This window comes from Ailuropoda melanoleuca, chromosome 19, assembly GCF_002007445.2.
Source record: "Ailuropoda melanoleuca isolate Jingjing chromosome 19, ASM200744v2, whole genome shotgun sequence".
NCBI lineage: Eukaryota > Metazoa > Chordata > Mammalia > Carnivora > Ursidae > Ailuropoda > Ailuropoda melanoleuca.
Genome location: NC_048236.1, coordinates 22,249,159 through 22,267,005, shown reverse-complemented (window position 1 = coordinate 22,267,005; position 17,847 = coordinate 22,249,159). Strand labels below are relative to the sequence as shown.

The 17,847-nt window shown below is 34.3% G+C and overlaps 1 protein-coding gene across 1 annotated transcript in view; it reads left to right on the top strand.

The window, feature by feature from the left end:
* LMBRD1 (LMBR1 domain containing 1) overlaps window positions 1–17,847 on the top strand; it is a 117,278-nt gene that overhangs the window by 60,287 nt on the left and 39,144 nt on the right. The window contains exons 8-9 of the mRNA XM_034647929.1: window positions 2,875–3,000; window positions 7,870–8,022. Coding sequence (XP_034503820.1) covers window positions 2,875–3,000; window positions 7,870–8,022 — 279 coding nt within the window. The remainder of the gene's footprint in view (window positions 1–2,874; window positions 3,001–7,869; window positions 8,023–17,847) is intronic.

Sequence of the window (17,847 nt, the reverse complement as noted above, 5' to 3'; positions counted from 1 at the left end):
GAAAAAGGCATCCAAATTGAAAAGAAGTAAAACTTTCACTATTTGTGATGACATGGTACTATATGGAGAAAACCCTAAAGACCATCAAAAACTATTAGAACTACTAAATGAATTCAGTGAAGTTGTAGGTTACAAAATTAATATACAGAAATCTGTTGCATTTCTATACACTAATAACAAAGTAGCAGAGATGAACAATCCCATCTACAGTTGTATCAGAAAGGACAAAATACCTAGGAATAAATTTAACTAAGGCGGTGAAAGATCTATACCCTGAAAACCATAAGACCTTGAGGAAAGAAATTGGGAAAGAAATTGAAGGCAACCCCCTAAATGGAAAGATACACCATGCTCGTGGATTGGAAGAATTAATATTGTTAAAATGTTCATACTACCCAAAGCAATCCACAGAATCAGTGCAGTCCCTCTCAAAATGCCAATGGCATTTTCCACACAACTAGCAAATAATCCCAGAATTTTTATGGAACTCCCAAAGACCCCAAAGAACCAAAGCAATCTTGAGAAAGAAGAACAAAACTGGAGGAATCATGTTCCCTGATTTCAAATTATACCACAAAGCTGTAGTAATAAAAGTAATATGGTACCACAAAAACAGACACCTAGATCAACAGAATAGAATAGAAATCCTGGAAATACATTTGTATGGTCAATTAATCTACATGAAAGGAGGCAAAAACAGATGATGGGGAAAAGGCAGCCTTTTAAAATAATGGTGTGAAAACCGGACAACTACATGAGAAAGAATGAAATTGAGCCACTTTGTTACACCATATACAAAAATAAGCTCTAAATGGATTAAAGACTTGAATATAAGACCTGAAACCATAAATCTCCTTGAAGAAAGTACAGGTAGTGAGCCTTTTGACATTGCTCTTAGCAATATTTTTTTGGATATGTCTCTTCAGGCAAGGGCAACAATAGCAAAAATAAATGGGACTATACACAGTGAAGGAACTCATCAACAGAAGGAAAAGGCAACTTACTGAAAGGAAGAAGATATTTGCAAATGATATATCCAGTAAGGGGTTGATACCCAAAATTTATAAAGAACTCGTACAATTCAGTAACAACAACGACAACAACAACAAACCCCAACCTGATTTAAAAATGGGGACCGAACGGTCATTTTTCCAAGAAGACCTACAAATGGCCAACAAGCACACAGAAAAATGCAGTATCACTGATTATCAGGGAAATGCAAATCAAAACCACAATGAGAGATTACTTTACCCCTTTTGGAATGGCTGGTGTCAAAAAGACAAGAAATAACACATTTGGTGAAGATACAGAGAAAAGAGAACCTTCATTCACTGTTGGTGGGAATGCAAATTGGTGCAGCCACTGTAGAAAATAGTATGGAGGTTCCTCAAAAAATTAAAAATAGAAATACCATATGATCCAGCATTTCTACTGCTGGGTATTTATCAGAAGAAAACGAAAACACTAATTTGAAAAGACATATGTACCTCTCTGTTCATTGCAACATTGTTTACAATAGGCAAGATATGGAAGCAACCTATGTGTCCAACAGGTGAATGAATAAAGAAGATGTGATGTGCATTTGTGAACAACAGGGGGGTTAGGGGTGCTGATCTGTGTGAAAATCTGCATATAATTTTTGACTCCCCCCAAACTTAACTATTAATAGTCTATTGTTGAAGAAGGCTTACCGTTAGCATAAACAGTCAGTTAACACATATCTTTACGTTATACGTGTTGTATACTGTATTCTTGAAATAGAGAAAAGGCAATGTTTAAATCGTAAGGGAAATACATTTATAGTACTATACTGTATTTATGAAGAAAAGAGTCCATGTATAAGTGGACCCTTGTAGTTCAAACCCAAGTTATTCAAGGGTTGACCGTAATTAAAATTGTCACTGAAGTTTTTTCAGAGTTGACATCTAGGTAGCAGAGAGTTTGAGAGAAAATATGCAAGATCACCCAGGATATTTTGAAGTTTTGGGGTTAAGCCCAAGAAATAGCATTTATCACTTCTGCCTAGATTCATTGTCTTGAACTCAAACTCGTGGGCCTACTTCAGGGGAGACTGGCTAAAGTAGTTTGGCTGTGTGCTCAGGAGGAAAATGAAAAAGATTTAAATATGTAATGTGTCTGCTTTAGAGTCTGTTGCTGCAACCAGGAAGTGATAGTTGTCAGTTTTGTTTCTAAAGATTTAATGATTTAAAATAATGGTCATGTAGCAAATGCCAAGTGTTTTTAATGGTTACAATTAAAAGTCGTCATTTGGGACTGGCTAATATGGAAAAATATAAAATAATATGTTTATTCTTAATGCTGATTAACATTAGAAAACTTGTAGGAAAATATTTAAAATAGCAAAATGATTATACTTTAAACTTGTAATAAACACTGTATACAGGTAATTGGTATGCTAATTAAATAACATGTATATATTAAAATATATTTTAGTCAGGGTTTACAATATATAGTTGGATAAAATTGTTTTTTCCATAGAAAATGATTTTATAAAGTGTTTTTACTAATTCACACTATCTTAACCCCTCAGTATTCTGAAGTTGCAGTTTATTACTTTAGTGTTCTATTTACACTAATTCTGCAACTTTTTCTTTGAACAATACATGTTTTCTATTCTGTGAATAGTTAGTATTACAGATGTCAGTTTATATAACTGTAAATGTGAAATAAGAGAGTTAAGGAGACAGTATATCATGATTCATTCCCATGTACTATGTTCTTCAGTGACCATAATCCTTCACAACTGCTTACTCTTGCACTTGTTGTAAAGTTTAAAGGACATTTCCCCCTCAAAATTGTGTATAATATGTATAGAATAGTAGTACTAACACATTTTAATTTTGTTTCTTTTAGGCCTATGGTATGTCTGCATTACCTTTAAATCTAATAAAAGGCACTAGAAGTGCTGCTTATGAACGTTTAGAAAACACTGAAGACATTGAAGAAGTGGAGCAACACATTCAAACAATTAAATCAAAAGTGAGTTGTTATTTTATTGTAATTGGGTAGCATAAAAGTCCATTGTCTTTGCACAACTTTCTGATATGACTTAGACATTGGCAATCCCATATTTTTGACATTGTTTGAATTTTTTTGCAACATATCCTTAGCAAGCTATGTCCATGGTTTTAAAATTTGTCCTCTATGAAATGCAAGACACTGACAATTTGAGAATTTCTATCAGTGTTCTAACAAGTAAAAGCAAAAGTTTTGCTCAGGTATGATCAAGACCTTGCTTTTCCTGGGTATGTTGATTTCATATGTAACATCAGATTTTACTGTTAGCACTTATGTTCAAGTTTTATGTACTCGTGGAATAAGCTAAGAACTATATGTAATCACTTGCCAATTGAATGTACTTCTAAAAACACGATGAAGTTTCTTCCTCTATCACCTTCAAGTAATAGATAAATATTTATAGAATATTTATAGAATGCATTTATAGAACAGATAAATAATACTTATAGAACATATAAAACCTATTTATAGAACATTTCTAAGTATTATTTAGAAAACAAAGTTTTCTAAATTGTATTAAAGGAGCATAATCCTAATACAGAAACCAGATGATAATTGCGTACAAAAAAGAAGATTGCATATGTACTGGTCTCTCTTATGAACATAGAAGCAAATGCTCTAATATAAAGAAAAATATTAGCATTTCAAAACTGTGCTGTAATAAGAGAGTATTTTAGAATTATCAGATTAGTTTTATCCTGGAAATGCAAGGATGATACGTTAGAAAATCTATTAAATAGTTTAATATATTGAGGAGAAATGAGAAATATAAATATTTTAATAGATGTTAAAGAATATGTAGTAAGAGTCAATTTGTAGTTATGATTTTTAAAAAAGCCTTACCAAATTAGAAGAGAAGAGAGTACTTAGGAAAGGAAGCCTATAATGAGCATCATACTTAATGATGACTTAAACATTCCCAGTGACGTCACACACAGGGCGGTGCTGTCAGTATCATTGTTGCTCATTAGCATATTCCTGGAGGTCCTTGTCAGATAAGAAAGAATGCAGGTATGAACATTGGAGGGAGAGAGAGGAAAAGGGAAATATCCTTTATTATTCACAGATACCATCTACTAAGAAAATCTGAAGGAATGAACTGACAAATTAATAGAACTAATGAGTTCATCAAAGTGTCTGGATACAAACATATAGAAATCCTTAACCATTTGGAAGATGTAATATAAAATGGTCTCATTCACAATAGCTGCAAACTATAAAATAATAAGAAATGATAGAATCGTCCTGGTAGAAATTATAAAATTTATTGAAATACATAATGGAAGACTGAAGTATATGGAGAACTTCGTCAGTTCCTGATTGGGAAGATTCTGACTATTGTAGAGATGACAGTTTTTCCTAAGTTTAGGTGGAAATTTATAAAAGACAAAATGTGAAATTTTCATAGACCCCCTACCGTACAGTAAAATAATCCTGAATTCAAATCAAATACAAAATTTACAAAACATTAGGAGAAAGTGAAAGTAAAATTTTATCTTGGTGTATAGAAGACCTTTCTAAACAAGACACAAAAGAACCCCAAATGCTAATTGAGAGATTGGTGAGTTTTACATTTTTAAGTTCTAAAATTTACGTGCCTAAAAAAAAGCACCACCAAAAGCGAGTCTATAATGTAGGAGGAAATAATCTGCAGTATGGGTATGTATAAAGAACATCTTCAAATCGGTAAGAAAAAGGACAAGCAATACATAGAAATAATGAAGAGATAGAGTTTACTGAAGGAAAAATTATACTCTCCAGTGAAAATATAAAATGATGCTTCAGCTTTTCAGTAGTAAGTAGGTTGACCAAGCATCCCAGTTTGCCTGGGACCTGAAGGGATTTTCCAGAACATGGAACTTGGAGTAGAGAACAGGATGGTTGGCACCCCTCATAATCAGAGATATGTTAAATTAGAGCAAGTCAGTATTACTGTTATCTTTTAGAAGTCTTTAAAATTTTTACCTTTGTCAGGTATTAATGAGATTTTGGGGATAGATATACTGCTGTGGGAATGTAAAATATATAGCTTTTTAAAGAATATTGTATGATACGATATGTGCCTGTACACACAAACCACATCCCTTTTAATAAAGTTTAATCCAGAAGTTGACATCTAGGAACATTTCCTACTCAAGTATATGTATATACTTGTATCTGGGTAAAAAAGTATGTTTAAGCACATTGTTAATGCTCCCCAAAAAAGAAAACAATCTAAGTGTTCAAAAAAAATAAGGTATTTATTAAGATACCATGGTATAATGTGGTGTGCAATGATGAAAAGGAATGGGGTAGCTTTATGCAGACTGAAGAATATATCTTTATAGAATCAAATCAGACTTTCTCAGTTCAAATTCTAGCGCTCCTTATTCATATAATTATCTGTGGGCCTTATTTTCTTTGTCTAATAAATGGATATAATAATATTAGTACCAACTTCAAAGTTTTATTCTGAACATTTAAGGAGAATAAACGTAAAAGAACAGATCAGTTTTAGGCACAAGAAATGTGCTCAAGAAATACTAGCTTTATGTACAACAAAAATCCATACGAGTATTAGCATAGATGCGTAGGAGGATATTGTATTGCTTAATGGTGGTAACAGTAGGAAAGGGCAGTGTACTCTGGGCAGTGTGAAGGGAAGCTTTCACATTCTACTTTTTTTTTTTTAAACGAACAGTATGCACATACTTTATAACTACATTTTTTTTTTTCCCAGATGAGATAATTAGTTGACTGCTGGGTTTTTATCCTGGTGTTTGTTTCTCTGACCAAAATTTTTCTCATATTGGTTTGGTCAGTAAGCAAAGCAGAATGGACTTCTGTCCCTCACTCCCTGAAATATTCACCAAATAGGCAGATAGATAGCTTGGGTTTATTTTCAACCCTTAAAATGGTTTACTAATTTTTTTTCTGAAGTAGTGAAAGCTAGTTGTTGAATAAAACTACCTCATTGTTGGTATCCTTTGGATATTAGAATGGCATTTCTGAGAAAAATTATGTTTAAGATACAAAGTACTGTACCCTTTCTCATGCCACACACTCGAAGTATTACTGTCTGGGTCTGTCTTCTAGAAGGGCGTGTTTGTTTTATTCCTTTGTCCTTCCAAAAATACCTTCCTCTGAGTTTTCTTTTTCTTGCGCTACAGTTTGATAGTATCCATTATACTTGACTTAAAGGAGTGCAGGTAATTAAATATAGTCTGGTGTATGCAAAGTATGGTTTCCGGACCAATAGTACCAGCATCTCCTGGGACTTTGGTAGAAATGCACATTTTAGGCCTCACCCAAGACTAACTAAATTTTATTTATAGGGCCTAGAAATCTGTGTTTAACAAACTCTCCAGGTATTTGTTATGCATGATAGAGGTTGAGAAGCAATATGATAAGTTATGGAAGAGGACGGCTGGTTCCAGAAGAGCATGGCAGTGCCATTATGTAAAGAGATTATTATAACTGTGTAGATTTCTTTATTAAAGGATATTTGAATATTGTCTTCATTATATCTATGATTTCAGATGAGTCTGCACTGGCATATGCTAGAGAGCAATTTTGTTGTCTGTCTCATAAGAACCTATTTGAACCTGAATAGGGATATTAACATTTTAGTATATGATGTCTCTACATTTTATTTTTTTAAAGATTTTATTTATGTGAGAGAGAGCATGAGAGCACAACCATGAGATGGGAGAGGGCAGAGGAAGAGGGAGAGGGAGAAGCAGATTCCCTGCTGAGCAGGGAGCCCGATGTGGTGCTGGATCCTGGGACCTTGGGATCATGACCTGAGTGAAGGCAAACACTTAACCAACTGAGCCATCCAGGCACCCCTGATGTCTTTACATTTTAAAAATGTAGTTCCATGTAAATATTTTTCTTATTGCTTCCAATAAAAGCAAACAAATTTACCTTTCACCTTTTTTGTATTTAGCAACTGTCATATTACTGTAATATATTATTGTATCCAATTGAAGACACTTGGGGGCAGGGGAGTTTAAGTGGGAAAGTATTATCTTTGAGCCACCATGAGAAAGGTACTGCTTATGGTTACAGTAAGCATCACATAAAAATAGGTGGATGAGAGTTACCTGTCAGTAGGTTGGCCAAAGAAAACATGACTTATTTGCAAAATTATTTGGAGAATAAGAATGTGACAGTTTTCAGCAATAGTTATAAATACCTCTGCATGGCACATACTAGTATTATATCCCTCTGCTGGTGTCTGAATCAAGGACTGACCAAAGGGAGAGAAGGGGTAGGACCGAATATGTTAAGAGGTAGAGGAACTTGGAGGTGAGAGAGAGTAATTGAGCAAATTGAATAAAGTACCCTGTAAAAAAGGCATTTTTTTTAAAGATTTTATTTATTTATTCGACAGAGATAGAGACAGCCAGCGAGAGAGGGAACACAAGCAGGGGGAGTGGGAGAGGAAGAAGCAGGCTCATAGCGGAGGAGCCTGATGTGGGGCTCGATCCCATAACGCCGGGATCACGCCCTGAGCCGAAGGCAGACGCTTAACCGCTGTGCCACCCAGGCGCCCCAGAAAAGGCATTTTTAAAGATATTTATCTCCTCTCCACATAACTTTGCCATATATTTGGAAAATAGAATCAAGAAGTTCAGTATTAAATGTATACGCATCTACATTTTGTTGCTGGTCTTTGTTCAGAGTTGTGTATTGTCACAAAGATGTTGTCATTTTTTTTTTTCCAGTTTGTAAAGGAGTATCCAACCTAAAAAAAAGGTTTTGTTGCATGTTTTGCTAAATCTGATGGGTACTTTACTAAGACCTTAATGGTAAAAAAACTGTTTTATTTTGTTCTGTTATTTGCAGAGCAAAGATGGTCGACCTTTGCCAGCAAGGGATAAACGCGCCTTAAAACAATTTGAAGAAAGGTTACGAACACTTAGGAAAAGAGAGAGGCACTTAGAATTCATTGAAAACAGCTGCTGGACAAAATTTTGTGGTGCTCTGCGTCCCCTGAAGGTAAATGGAGTTTTAAAAAAAATTATGTTGTCACTCTTTTCCAAAGTTTATATAGACCTCTTAGAGTAATTGAGTTCTCTTTGTGAGAATATATCGTAATCAGCATGGTACTTACGAGCATGAATTTTGGAGTTAAGGTGATTTTGAATAGTAGCTCTGTCATTTGGTAGTTTGAGCCAGTTATACACCTCTCTGAGCTTCATTCATTTACTCATGTGTAAAGCAAGTATTATAACAGAGGTGCTAGGAAATTTAAATTAAAACATAGGTAAGTAATGTAGTGTGTGGCTACCACATTTTGCAAGTTTGTACTTCTCCATAAATAGGAGAACTGGGACCCATATTAGAACTCAGGAACCCTAAGTGAAAGTAATAGAATTTGCTTCATTGTTAGATGGTATGTTTCTGAAAGTATGTAAAAAAGTATTATTTAGGACAGAAAAACATTGCATGCATCCTTTCTTCTTCCCCTCCTTCCCTCCTTCCCTTCTTTCTTTTCTCTTTTGAAATTATCATTTGCTATCCTTGAATTCTTTGGACAGTGGTAACCTAAACTTAAGTACCTACACTGAACTAAAGGCATAATAATAAAACTCTGAGTCTAAAAAGTAGCTAGAACTGCTGGCCACATACTGCTTATATTGTCCATTCTGTCTCTGGCATCTCAAACACCAAGCTTTGTATATAATAGTATGCAAGTTGTAATTTAGAAAGTGCAGTGAGTAGACTGATTTAAGGAAAGTTACGCAAGATGAAGCTATAAAGTGGGTTTTGGCTAAGTTTAAAAAAATGTTTTAGACAGCCCTGAAAGGCCTGAAAGGATTAGTCAGGTTAAGTCCTGCTTTGTCTTCCTCTTATAATTAGAAAGGAAATAAAATGCATTGACTGCTCATCTTAAAAAGCTGCTTTTTGAAAGAGTTCTTCAAAAATATATCGTAATCAGTTAGATCTGTTGTGTATTACTTTTTAACCTTTTGTTAGAATCAATTTTGTTAAAAGACTCACCACTCCTTTTTTGTGGGGTTATTGTCTTCATAACACCAAAAGTATGATGAAACCTTCCTCAACCTTTTTTCTTTTTTTAATCTCCTCAACATTATCTTAATTCTATATTTTTTATATGGCTTCTTTATAAATATTTATAACCTGGTCTATCATTAGCTGCCTTGATTTAAACATGCTTTGTCCTATTTCGTTGAACCTATGCTTAGAGGGATTTTTAAATCAACTTTATTAAGTGTGCAGATTGATTTTTGCCAAGTACAGATATGTAGATAATGGAAGATCCACATCACTCCAAAAAGCTACTTGATGTCTTCCGCAGTCCCACTGAACTCAGACCCCAGATAGCCGTTGATGTCCTTCTGTCATTATAGTTTAGTTTTATGTGTTCTATAATTTCATGTAAATGAAATCATAGAGCGTAGTATAATCTTTTTTTGGCTTTTTTGGTGCAACAAAATGCTTTTGAGATTTGTCTATGCTGCATGTTTTCTTTCAGTAATTCATTCTGTTTTACTGCTGGGTAGCATCCTGATGTGTGTGTCTATGTCACACTTTGTTTATCCACTCACCTTTTAGTCGAGATCTGAGTTATTTCCAGTTTGAGATTATTATGAATGATGCGGATGTGAACATCTGATATAGATGTGTGTTTTCATTTCATTCATTTTTCTTGGGTAAATAGTAGTAGATTTTCTGGGTGTAATGTTTAATGTACATTTAACTTTATAAGAAACTGCCAGTGTATTTTCCAAAGTGGTTATACCATTTTGCATTCCTGCAGCAATATGAGATTTCAGATTGCTTCACATCCTTGTCAACTCTTATATTGTAACTTTGTAATAGTTATTCTGATGGATGTATAATAGTATTTCATTATGGTTTTGATTTGCATTTCCTTGGTGACTAATGATACTGAGCATTCTTTGTATTCTTATTGTGTATTTTCTTTAAAATGCCTGTGTAAATCTTTTGTCCTTTTTAAAAATTGTTTTATGAGTGAGTTATAGGAATTCTTTATATATTCTGCATTAAATACTTTGTCAAATATATGTATTGTGACTGTTGTCTCTTTATAGCTTGCCTTTATGTGTTCTTAAACTGTCATTCAAGAGATGTTTCTTAAATTTTTATTGCAATCATTTTGTCCTATGTTTTCTTGTGGAAATTTTATGGTTTCAGTTCTTATATTTTAGGTTCGTAGTCCATCTTAAGTTAATTTTGTGGGATGATAAGACTTAAGGGTTTATTTTCCATATGGATATTGAGTTGTTTCAGCAGCATTTTTGTCAAGACTGTTCTTTGCTCATTGACTCTCCGTGGTATTTTGTCAAACCAATTGATCATGTGTATGTGTTGGTCTATTTCTGGACTTTCTCTTTTGCTCCATTGATTTATATGTCCTTATGATGAAACTTGATTACTGGTGTGTTACACAATCAGTCATGAAATCAAGGAGTGTAAATTCTTCAGTTTTGTTTTTCTTTTCTTTTTGGTTTTTTTTTTCAATATGGTTTTAGCTATGCTAGATCCTCTGCATTTCCATATAAACTTTAGAATCAACTTCGAATTCTACAGAACACCCACTGGGATCTCTGCTGGGGAGAATTGATATTGTAGGCTTGAACCAAATGAGAGTTTGTCCACCTGAAGCATAGCAAGCCAGTAAAAACTGACACCAGCCTTTGGCAGTGAAGTAAGAAAGGCTGTTTTTTGGTGTGGCACCACCCAGGACAACAGGGAGGTAATGCTGTCAAGACCTAACTACCTGATGGCTTGCAAGTGAAGGTTTTTAAAGGCAAATTTTGGGGCAAGGGCCTCCTGAGAAGGTCGACCCCATTGGTTGGAGGCCCATGTTAGCAGGTGCTCTGGTACTGCTTTGTCTGGTCCCCCAGAGGTCTTTTCCATCTCAAGAGACTTGGAATCTGAAAAATAATCTTTATTCTTTATGTTAGAAATTTCATTAGATACATTTGGTGATTATATCTTTACTTACAAGCTAGTGGGGTGGTATTCCTATCAGTTTCCTGGCCAGTCCAGCTGTGCCCAGGGATGGTAGGATTCATTCTTTCCTCTGGACTGACCAGATGGGTGTCGGCTTTAATATCTTAGTACTGAATCTTCTAATCCGTGAACATGAGGTCTTTCCATTTATTTATGATATCTGAAAGTTCTCTTTGCAGTGTTGTGTAAGTTCAGTATAGAGGTCTTTCAAATATTTTGATAAATTTATATTTTTGTTTCTACTGTTACACATGATTTTGTTTAATTTCAATTCTCAGTTATTGGTTTCTTAGTATGTAGGAATTTGTTTTTGTACATTGATCTCAGATCATGCAACCTGGCTAAATTATTGCTTCTAGTAGCCTTATTATAGATTCCTAAGGAATTTTTTATGTACATGAACATGTTAGCTGCTGAAAGACAGTTTATTTCTTCCTTTTCAATCTAAGAGTTCCAAGTGTTTTTTTTTTCTTATTCACTGGCTAAAACCTCTCATACAGTGAATTTACCACTTATTCTTTTTGTTATATAAATGTATTATTCTTGAATATGGATCTAAATTCTTCCCTATTTTTCATCTTCTGGGCCTGTTAGGAATAATAGGAATAATTAGAAACAGGAGTAATAGGCATGCCTGAAGGAAAACTCTGGGGATATAAATTTATTGTTATATAATGGAGGGTCTAACATGAATGTGAAGGGATAAGCAGTGCTTTTTTTTACTCAGATGAACTATGAAAATTATTTATTCATCAGTGTTTGTGCACAGTTGATATAATCCAGAAATAGAAAGCCACATGCTCTTAGTGCTTCTTAAACTTTAGTAGTCCTAATGGAAGAAGGTAGAGACAGGCCCAGTCATTCCTCTGCATTGCTCAGCACATGCCGGAGGTGACTTAAGATCTGTGAGAAGCTCTTGATAGAAAATTTCTTTGAAGTTATGCTCTATCGGAAAATTTTGTGTTAGTATTGCCTTTTACTTTGTATTCTAATCCATGTTTATTTTATTTTAAAATGTATTAGATTTAAATTTTTGCAAATGCAGAAATTGAGTTCGATGATTATACAATTTTTTATGAGAAAATATTGTATTTTTTTTTCTTAAGGTTAGATTCCCCATGAGATACCTACTGATCTTGTGATTTCACATTGCCATGTATTTTATAGGCAATACATACGTCATTTCTTTTTTTTTTTTTAAAGATTTTTATTTATTTGAGAGAGAGAGCATAAGCGGATGGCAGTGGGGTTGGGGCAGAGGCAGAGGGAGAGGAAGAAGCAGGCAGGGAGCCCAATGTGGGGCTCTGTCCCAGGACTCTGGGATCATGACCTGAGCTGAAGGCAGACACTTCACTGACTGAGCCACCCAGGTGCCCCTGCATACCTGATTTCAGAGGCATGGATTTTGCTGTCACATATATCTGGTTTTGAATCCTTGTTCTGATCCTCACCAGCTATGTAAACTTGTTACTTCACTTTTCTTTTTCTTTTTTTAAAGATTTATTTATTTATTTTTGAGAGAGAAAGAGCACAAGTGCAGGGAGGGGCAGAGGGAGAGAGAAAGTTTAGCAGACCCCTTGCTGAGCTCGGAGCCTGACCCTGAGATCTTGATCTGAGCCGAAATTGAGAGTCAGACGCTTAACGGACTGCACCACCCAGGTGCCTCCTTCACCTTTCTAAACCTTAACTTTTCTCATCCGTGTAATGGAGTTATATACTTACCTTATTTTTGTTATGGGAATGAAAAGACATAGTGCATGTAGTGTTAGTACCTTTTGATGTAAACAGCTCAGAAAACTGCCACTGCCATTGTTATAGTTCTATGTATAGGATTTTTCAGCTTCCTAAATGCTGCCATAGAACTCAAGGGAAAAAAATCAGTTTTGTGTTGTAGACATTTATAAAACTAAGCATCTAATTAGAATAAGTTAATGGCTCCTTAAAACAATTTTTATTTATAATACTGAACACATTTCTAAGCATACAGTCTAATGTTAATTAAATACTTGAATAAATTCTCCCCAGACAGAAAGGCATTCTGTGAGCTTTTCAGCTAATTGGCCTGGGTAACCTATAGATTCATTAAGTTTTAAACACAATTTTTGATTTTATTATATATATAACTATATTTACTATATATATTATCTATCTATATATTTGCCTATTCTGGGTATCTTATATAAGTGGAATTATTCTACATTTGTTCTTTTGTGTATGGCTTATTCCAGTTTGTATAGTGTCTTCAAGATTCATCTGTGTTGTAGATGTATCAAAATTTAATTCCTTTTTAAGACTGAATAATATTTGATAATATGTATATTTCACATTATCTGTTGGTGCACATTTGGGTTGTTTCCAACTTTTGACTGTGGTGATTAATGCTGCCGTAGTAACTGGTGTACAAGTGTCTGTTTGAGTCCCTGCTTTCAGTTCTTTTGTGTATATACTTGGAATTGCTGGATCATATTTCAGTTTTGTGTTTAGCTTTTTGGGGAACCTACAAACTATTTTTCACAGTGGCTGTACCCTTTTATATTCCTGCTAGAAATGCACAGGGCTTCCGATTTTTCCACATCCTTGCAAACGTTTAATTTTCTGCTATTTTGATAATAGCCAACCAAATGGTTGTGAAGTAATATCTCATTGTAGCTTTGATTTGCATTTCCCTAATAGTTAATGATGTTGAGCATCTTTTCATTTGATGATTGGCCATTTGTATATTTTCTTTAGAGAAATGTTCATTCAGGTCCTTTGGCCATTTTTAAATTATTTATGTTTTATTGTCAAGTTGTAAGAGATTTTTTTAAATAATCTGAATATTAACCCCTTATCAGATATATGACTTGCAAAGATTTTCTCCCAATCTTGGGCTGTCTTTTCACTGCGTTAATAGTGTCCTTGATACACTAAAGGTTTTAATTTTGATGAAGTCCAATTTATCTAATGTTTTCTGTTGTTGCCTGTGCTTCAGTGTCCTATCCAAAAAATAATTGCCAAGTCCAGTTTCCCCCTTTTTATCCCTAAAAGTTTAATAGCTTCAGCTCTTAGGCTTAGATCTTTTTTTTTTTATGTTCAGTTGGCCACTGTATAGTAATCATTAGTTTTTGATGTAGTGTTCAGTGATTCATTAGTTACGTATAACACCCTGTGCTCATCACAACAGTGCCCTCCTTAATACCCATCACCCTCTTACCCCCTCCCCCATCTCTCTCCCCTCTGAAACTACCCAGTCTGTTTCCTGGGGTCCATAGTCTCTCATGGTTCAGTCCCCCTTTCTGATTTCTCCCCCTTCAGATTTCCCTCCCTTCCCCTATGGTCCTTTGTGCTATTGCTTCTGTTCCACATACAAGTGAAACCATATAATTATCTTTCTCTGCTTAACTTACCTCACTTAGCATAATCCCCTCCAGTTCCACCCATGTAGATGCAAATGGTGGATATTCATCCTTTCTGATGGCTGAATAATGAAGATGTGGTACATACATACAATAGGTCTTTTTATATATTGAGTTAACTTTTGTATGTGGTTAAGAGTAGGGGTCCAATTTCATTCTTTTGCATTTGGATATCCCTTACCCAGCACCTTTTGTTGAAAAGACTGGCTTTCCCCCATTGAATGGTCTTGGCACCATGTCAAAAATCACTGGATCATATATGGGAAAGTTCATTTCTGAGGTCTGTTCCGTTGGTTATGTATCTGCCTTTATGCCAGTACCAAGCTGTTTTGCTTACTGTAGCTTTGTAGTAAGTTTTGAAATAAGGAAATATGAGTCTTGTAACTTTTTTTTTCTTCTGAAAGATTGTTTTGGCTATTTGGGGTTTTTTGAAATTCCATATGAATTTTAGGATGGGTTTTTCTGTTTCTGCAAAAAAACACCTTTGCAAAAAACATCTTTTTACTTTTCATAGGTATTGTGTTGATTCTGTAAATCACTTTCAGTAATATGGTTATTTTAACAATATTAAGGCTTTAAGTCCATTAACATGGCATGTTTTTACATTTACTTATGTCTTCTGGAGTTTCTTTCAGCAGTTTTCAGCGTGTATAACTCTTTCATCTCTTTGTTTAAATTTATTCCTAAGGATGTTGTTATTTTTGTCTCTGTTATTTGAATCAGACCCATAATAAAGAACTGGGAAAATTTTTATTTCTGCTTGTCCCACTAATCTCCTAACCCCCCAACACATACACAAACATAAACACAACTAAATTTCATAAGGTAAGCAAACAGTGAAAAATAATTTCATCATACACAGTGCATTGTTTTCAAGGTGTGTGGGAATATTTTAATTTTTCTTTATTAATATTTTTGTCATGTCATTTTACCCTTTGAAATTTACTATGAATTATGTTTAAAGATGTAGCAGATTTCCTTCTGCTGTGGTGGTTTGTTTTAGGCCATACTTTTTGAGTATGTCCAAAGACAGACTGGCACTTTCTAACTTTAAAGAAGTCTTATTAAATATTTTATTGGAAGTATAAGTGTGCATTCCAGATCTTTACTTGATCACTATTTGAGAGATATACTTTAGTGTAGGTGCTTTTTAAGATATATTTGAAGGTTTAGGTTGGTAGTAATTGTATATTAAAGTTCCTGTAACATACAGTGTCTTTTGATTGCCAGTAACTTTATGGTTTGGATATTGAAGTTCATATAAGAATAAACCCACTTGTAAGCAACCTAACCAATCTTTATATTAGTACAGTCATGAAACTCAAGTGTATAGAAAAGCTTGGAAGTCAGTGACTGATCAATACATAACTTGTTTTTTGTGTTTGTGTTTAAGAGCAACCTGTTTAATATATATGGTTGATTCATTAACATTGAACTTAAGCAACAGCAGTATAAATCATGCCTGAACGAAGCTTACCTAACGCATGTATTTGCTCAGTAATCACAACCTTCTTAGGCTTAGGAACACTACACAACACTTCAGCACTATGCTGGGGGCTGTTTGAAAGAGCAAAAGTACCAATGCAAAAGCACAAAAATGCAAAGAATGTAACACTAAATAGACAAAGGATACTTGTTTACACTATGAGATCTGAAATAAGAAAGAGTATTGCCTTGTTGTGCAAGCTGGGAACTTGCACTTCAGATGACTTAGATTTTTCATTACTCTGCACATATCCCAGAAGACCACAAGTTCCCCAAGTATTGATTTTAAGGTTATAAATAAATTTTAGTGAGTAGATGGATTTGCAAATACAGAATCTGCAAATGAGAATCAACTGTACCTGTAAATAAAAACAAAACAAGAAATCCCCACATCCATCAAGTGTTCTCTCAAGCTCTTACTGTAAAACTTTGTGTTTAAACAAAGATAATTTGGGGAAAATTGCATGGGAGAGAGAAGAGATTTGGAGGTAGGCCTAAGATTGATCTGAAACCCCCTAAAAGTTAAATAAGCTAGTCACAAAAAATAAATATTGTATGATTTCACTTACATGAGGTATCTAGAGTAGTCAGATTCATAGAAACAGAAAGAATGTGGTTGCCGGGGGTTGGGGAGAGGGAAATATGGGGAGTTGTTGAATTGGTACAGAGTGTCAGTTTTGCAAGATAGAAAAGAATTCTTGGAGATTGGTTGCACAACAATGTGAATGTATTTAACACTACTAAACTGTACATGAAAAAAAGGTTAAGATGTAAATTTTAGGTTATGTATCTTTTACCACTATTTAAAAAACAGAAACAAAAAACAAATGGCCAAAAACCAGGGAGAAATGAAGAGGTGGACTGTGGGGGAAAAATGGGAGGAAAACCCAGTTAATTTTAGAAATGAAGACAAAATTACAGGGTGTTCAAAGGAGAATAGACTCAAGTAAAATTTAGTAAGTGGCATTGAAGAAAGGTAGGAAACAACCAAGGGAAAGAAAACAAGGTGAAATAAAAAGGATCAAAAAGTTCTGAAATGGAAGAGAAAGAGAAACTACATCGGTTTAATTGGTGTCCCTGCAGAAACAAAACAAAACAAATTAGCAGAACTAATATTTAAAGTCATATTCCAAAAAATCCATGTACAAATAGACATGAATCTACATATTGAAATAGCCACCTTGTACCTGGGAAAATTTATGTGCATTTTCCTAGTAACACTGACTTAAAGATAAGCCCTCAAGATTTCCAAGTAAAAAAATCAACTGACTTTACAAGGGCAGCATAGTATCAGACTTATCAAAAAACATGATCAAGGCAAGAATGTGGAGAACATTAAAAAAAAGTCTCAGTGAAAACGTATGAAGCCAGAAGTTCATATTTAGCCAAACTATCTTCTAGAAAAACAGTTTTTAAACATTTAAAAACTCAGGGAATTCTGTACCCATGTGCTCTTGAGAAATCCACTAATTGCCAAGCTCTAACCAACCAAGAGGTAAGAGGGAAAACATCAGCAAAAGAAATAAAGATGAATATTAAATATTGCAGATCTGTGAATGTGGGCAAGGGTGTGACTATGTATAAACATACTATATGTTCTGCTGAAACAAATCATGCAATTAAGAAGGGAGAAAGAGAAGTAGGATTTCTCATAGATTACTGTGTGGGGAGTTAGGTGGGAGTTGGATACATAAAAACTAAGCAACTCTATATCAAAGGGCTAAATAAGAAAACGGGCTAAGGGCATTTGAGAATTGAAGTACACTAAAAAGTATAAACCTTCTTGACAAAAAGGAACTTAAAGGAGTGAAGAACACATATTAAGTAAGATACACAAGAAATATACACGCAATTCTGACAATTAAGATTGTTGAGATTAGTGTTCAGGCATATCAATAAATATGAGTGGACATAATTCACTATTAAAAGAAAAATTTTC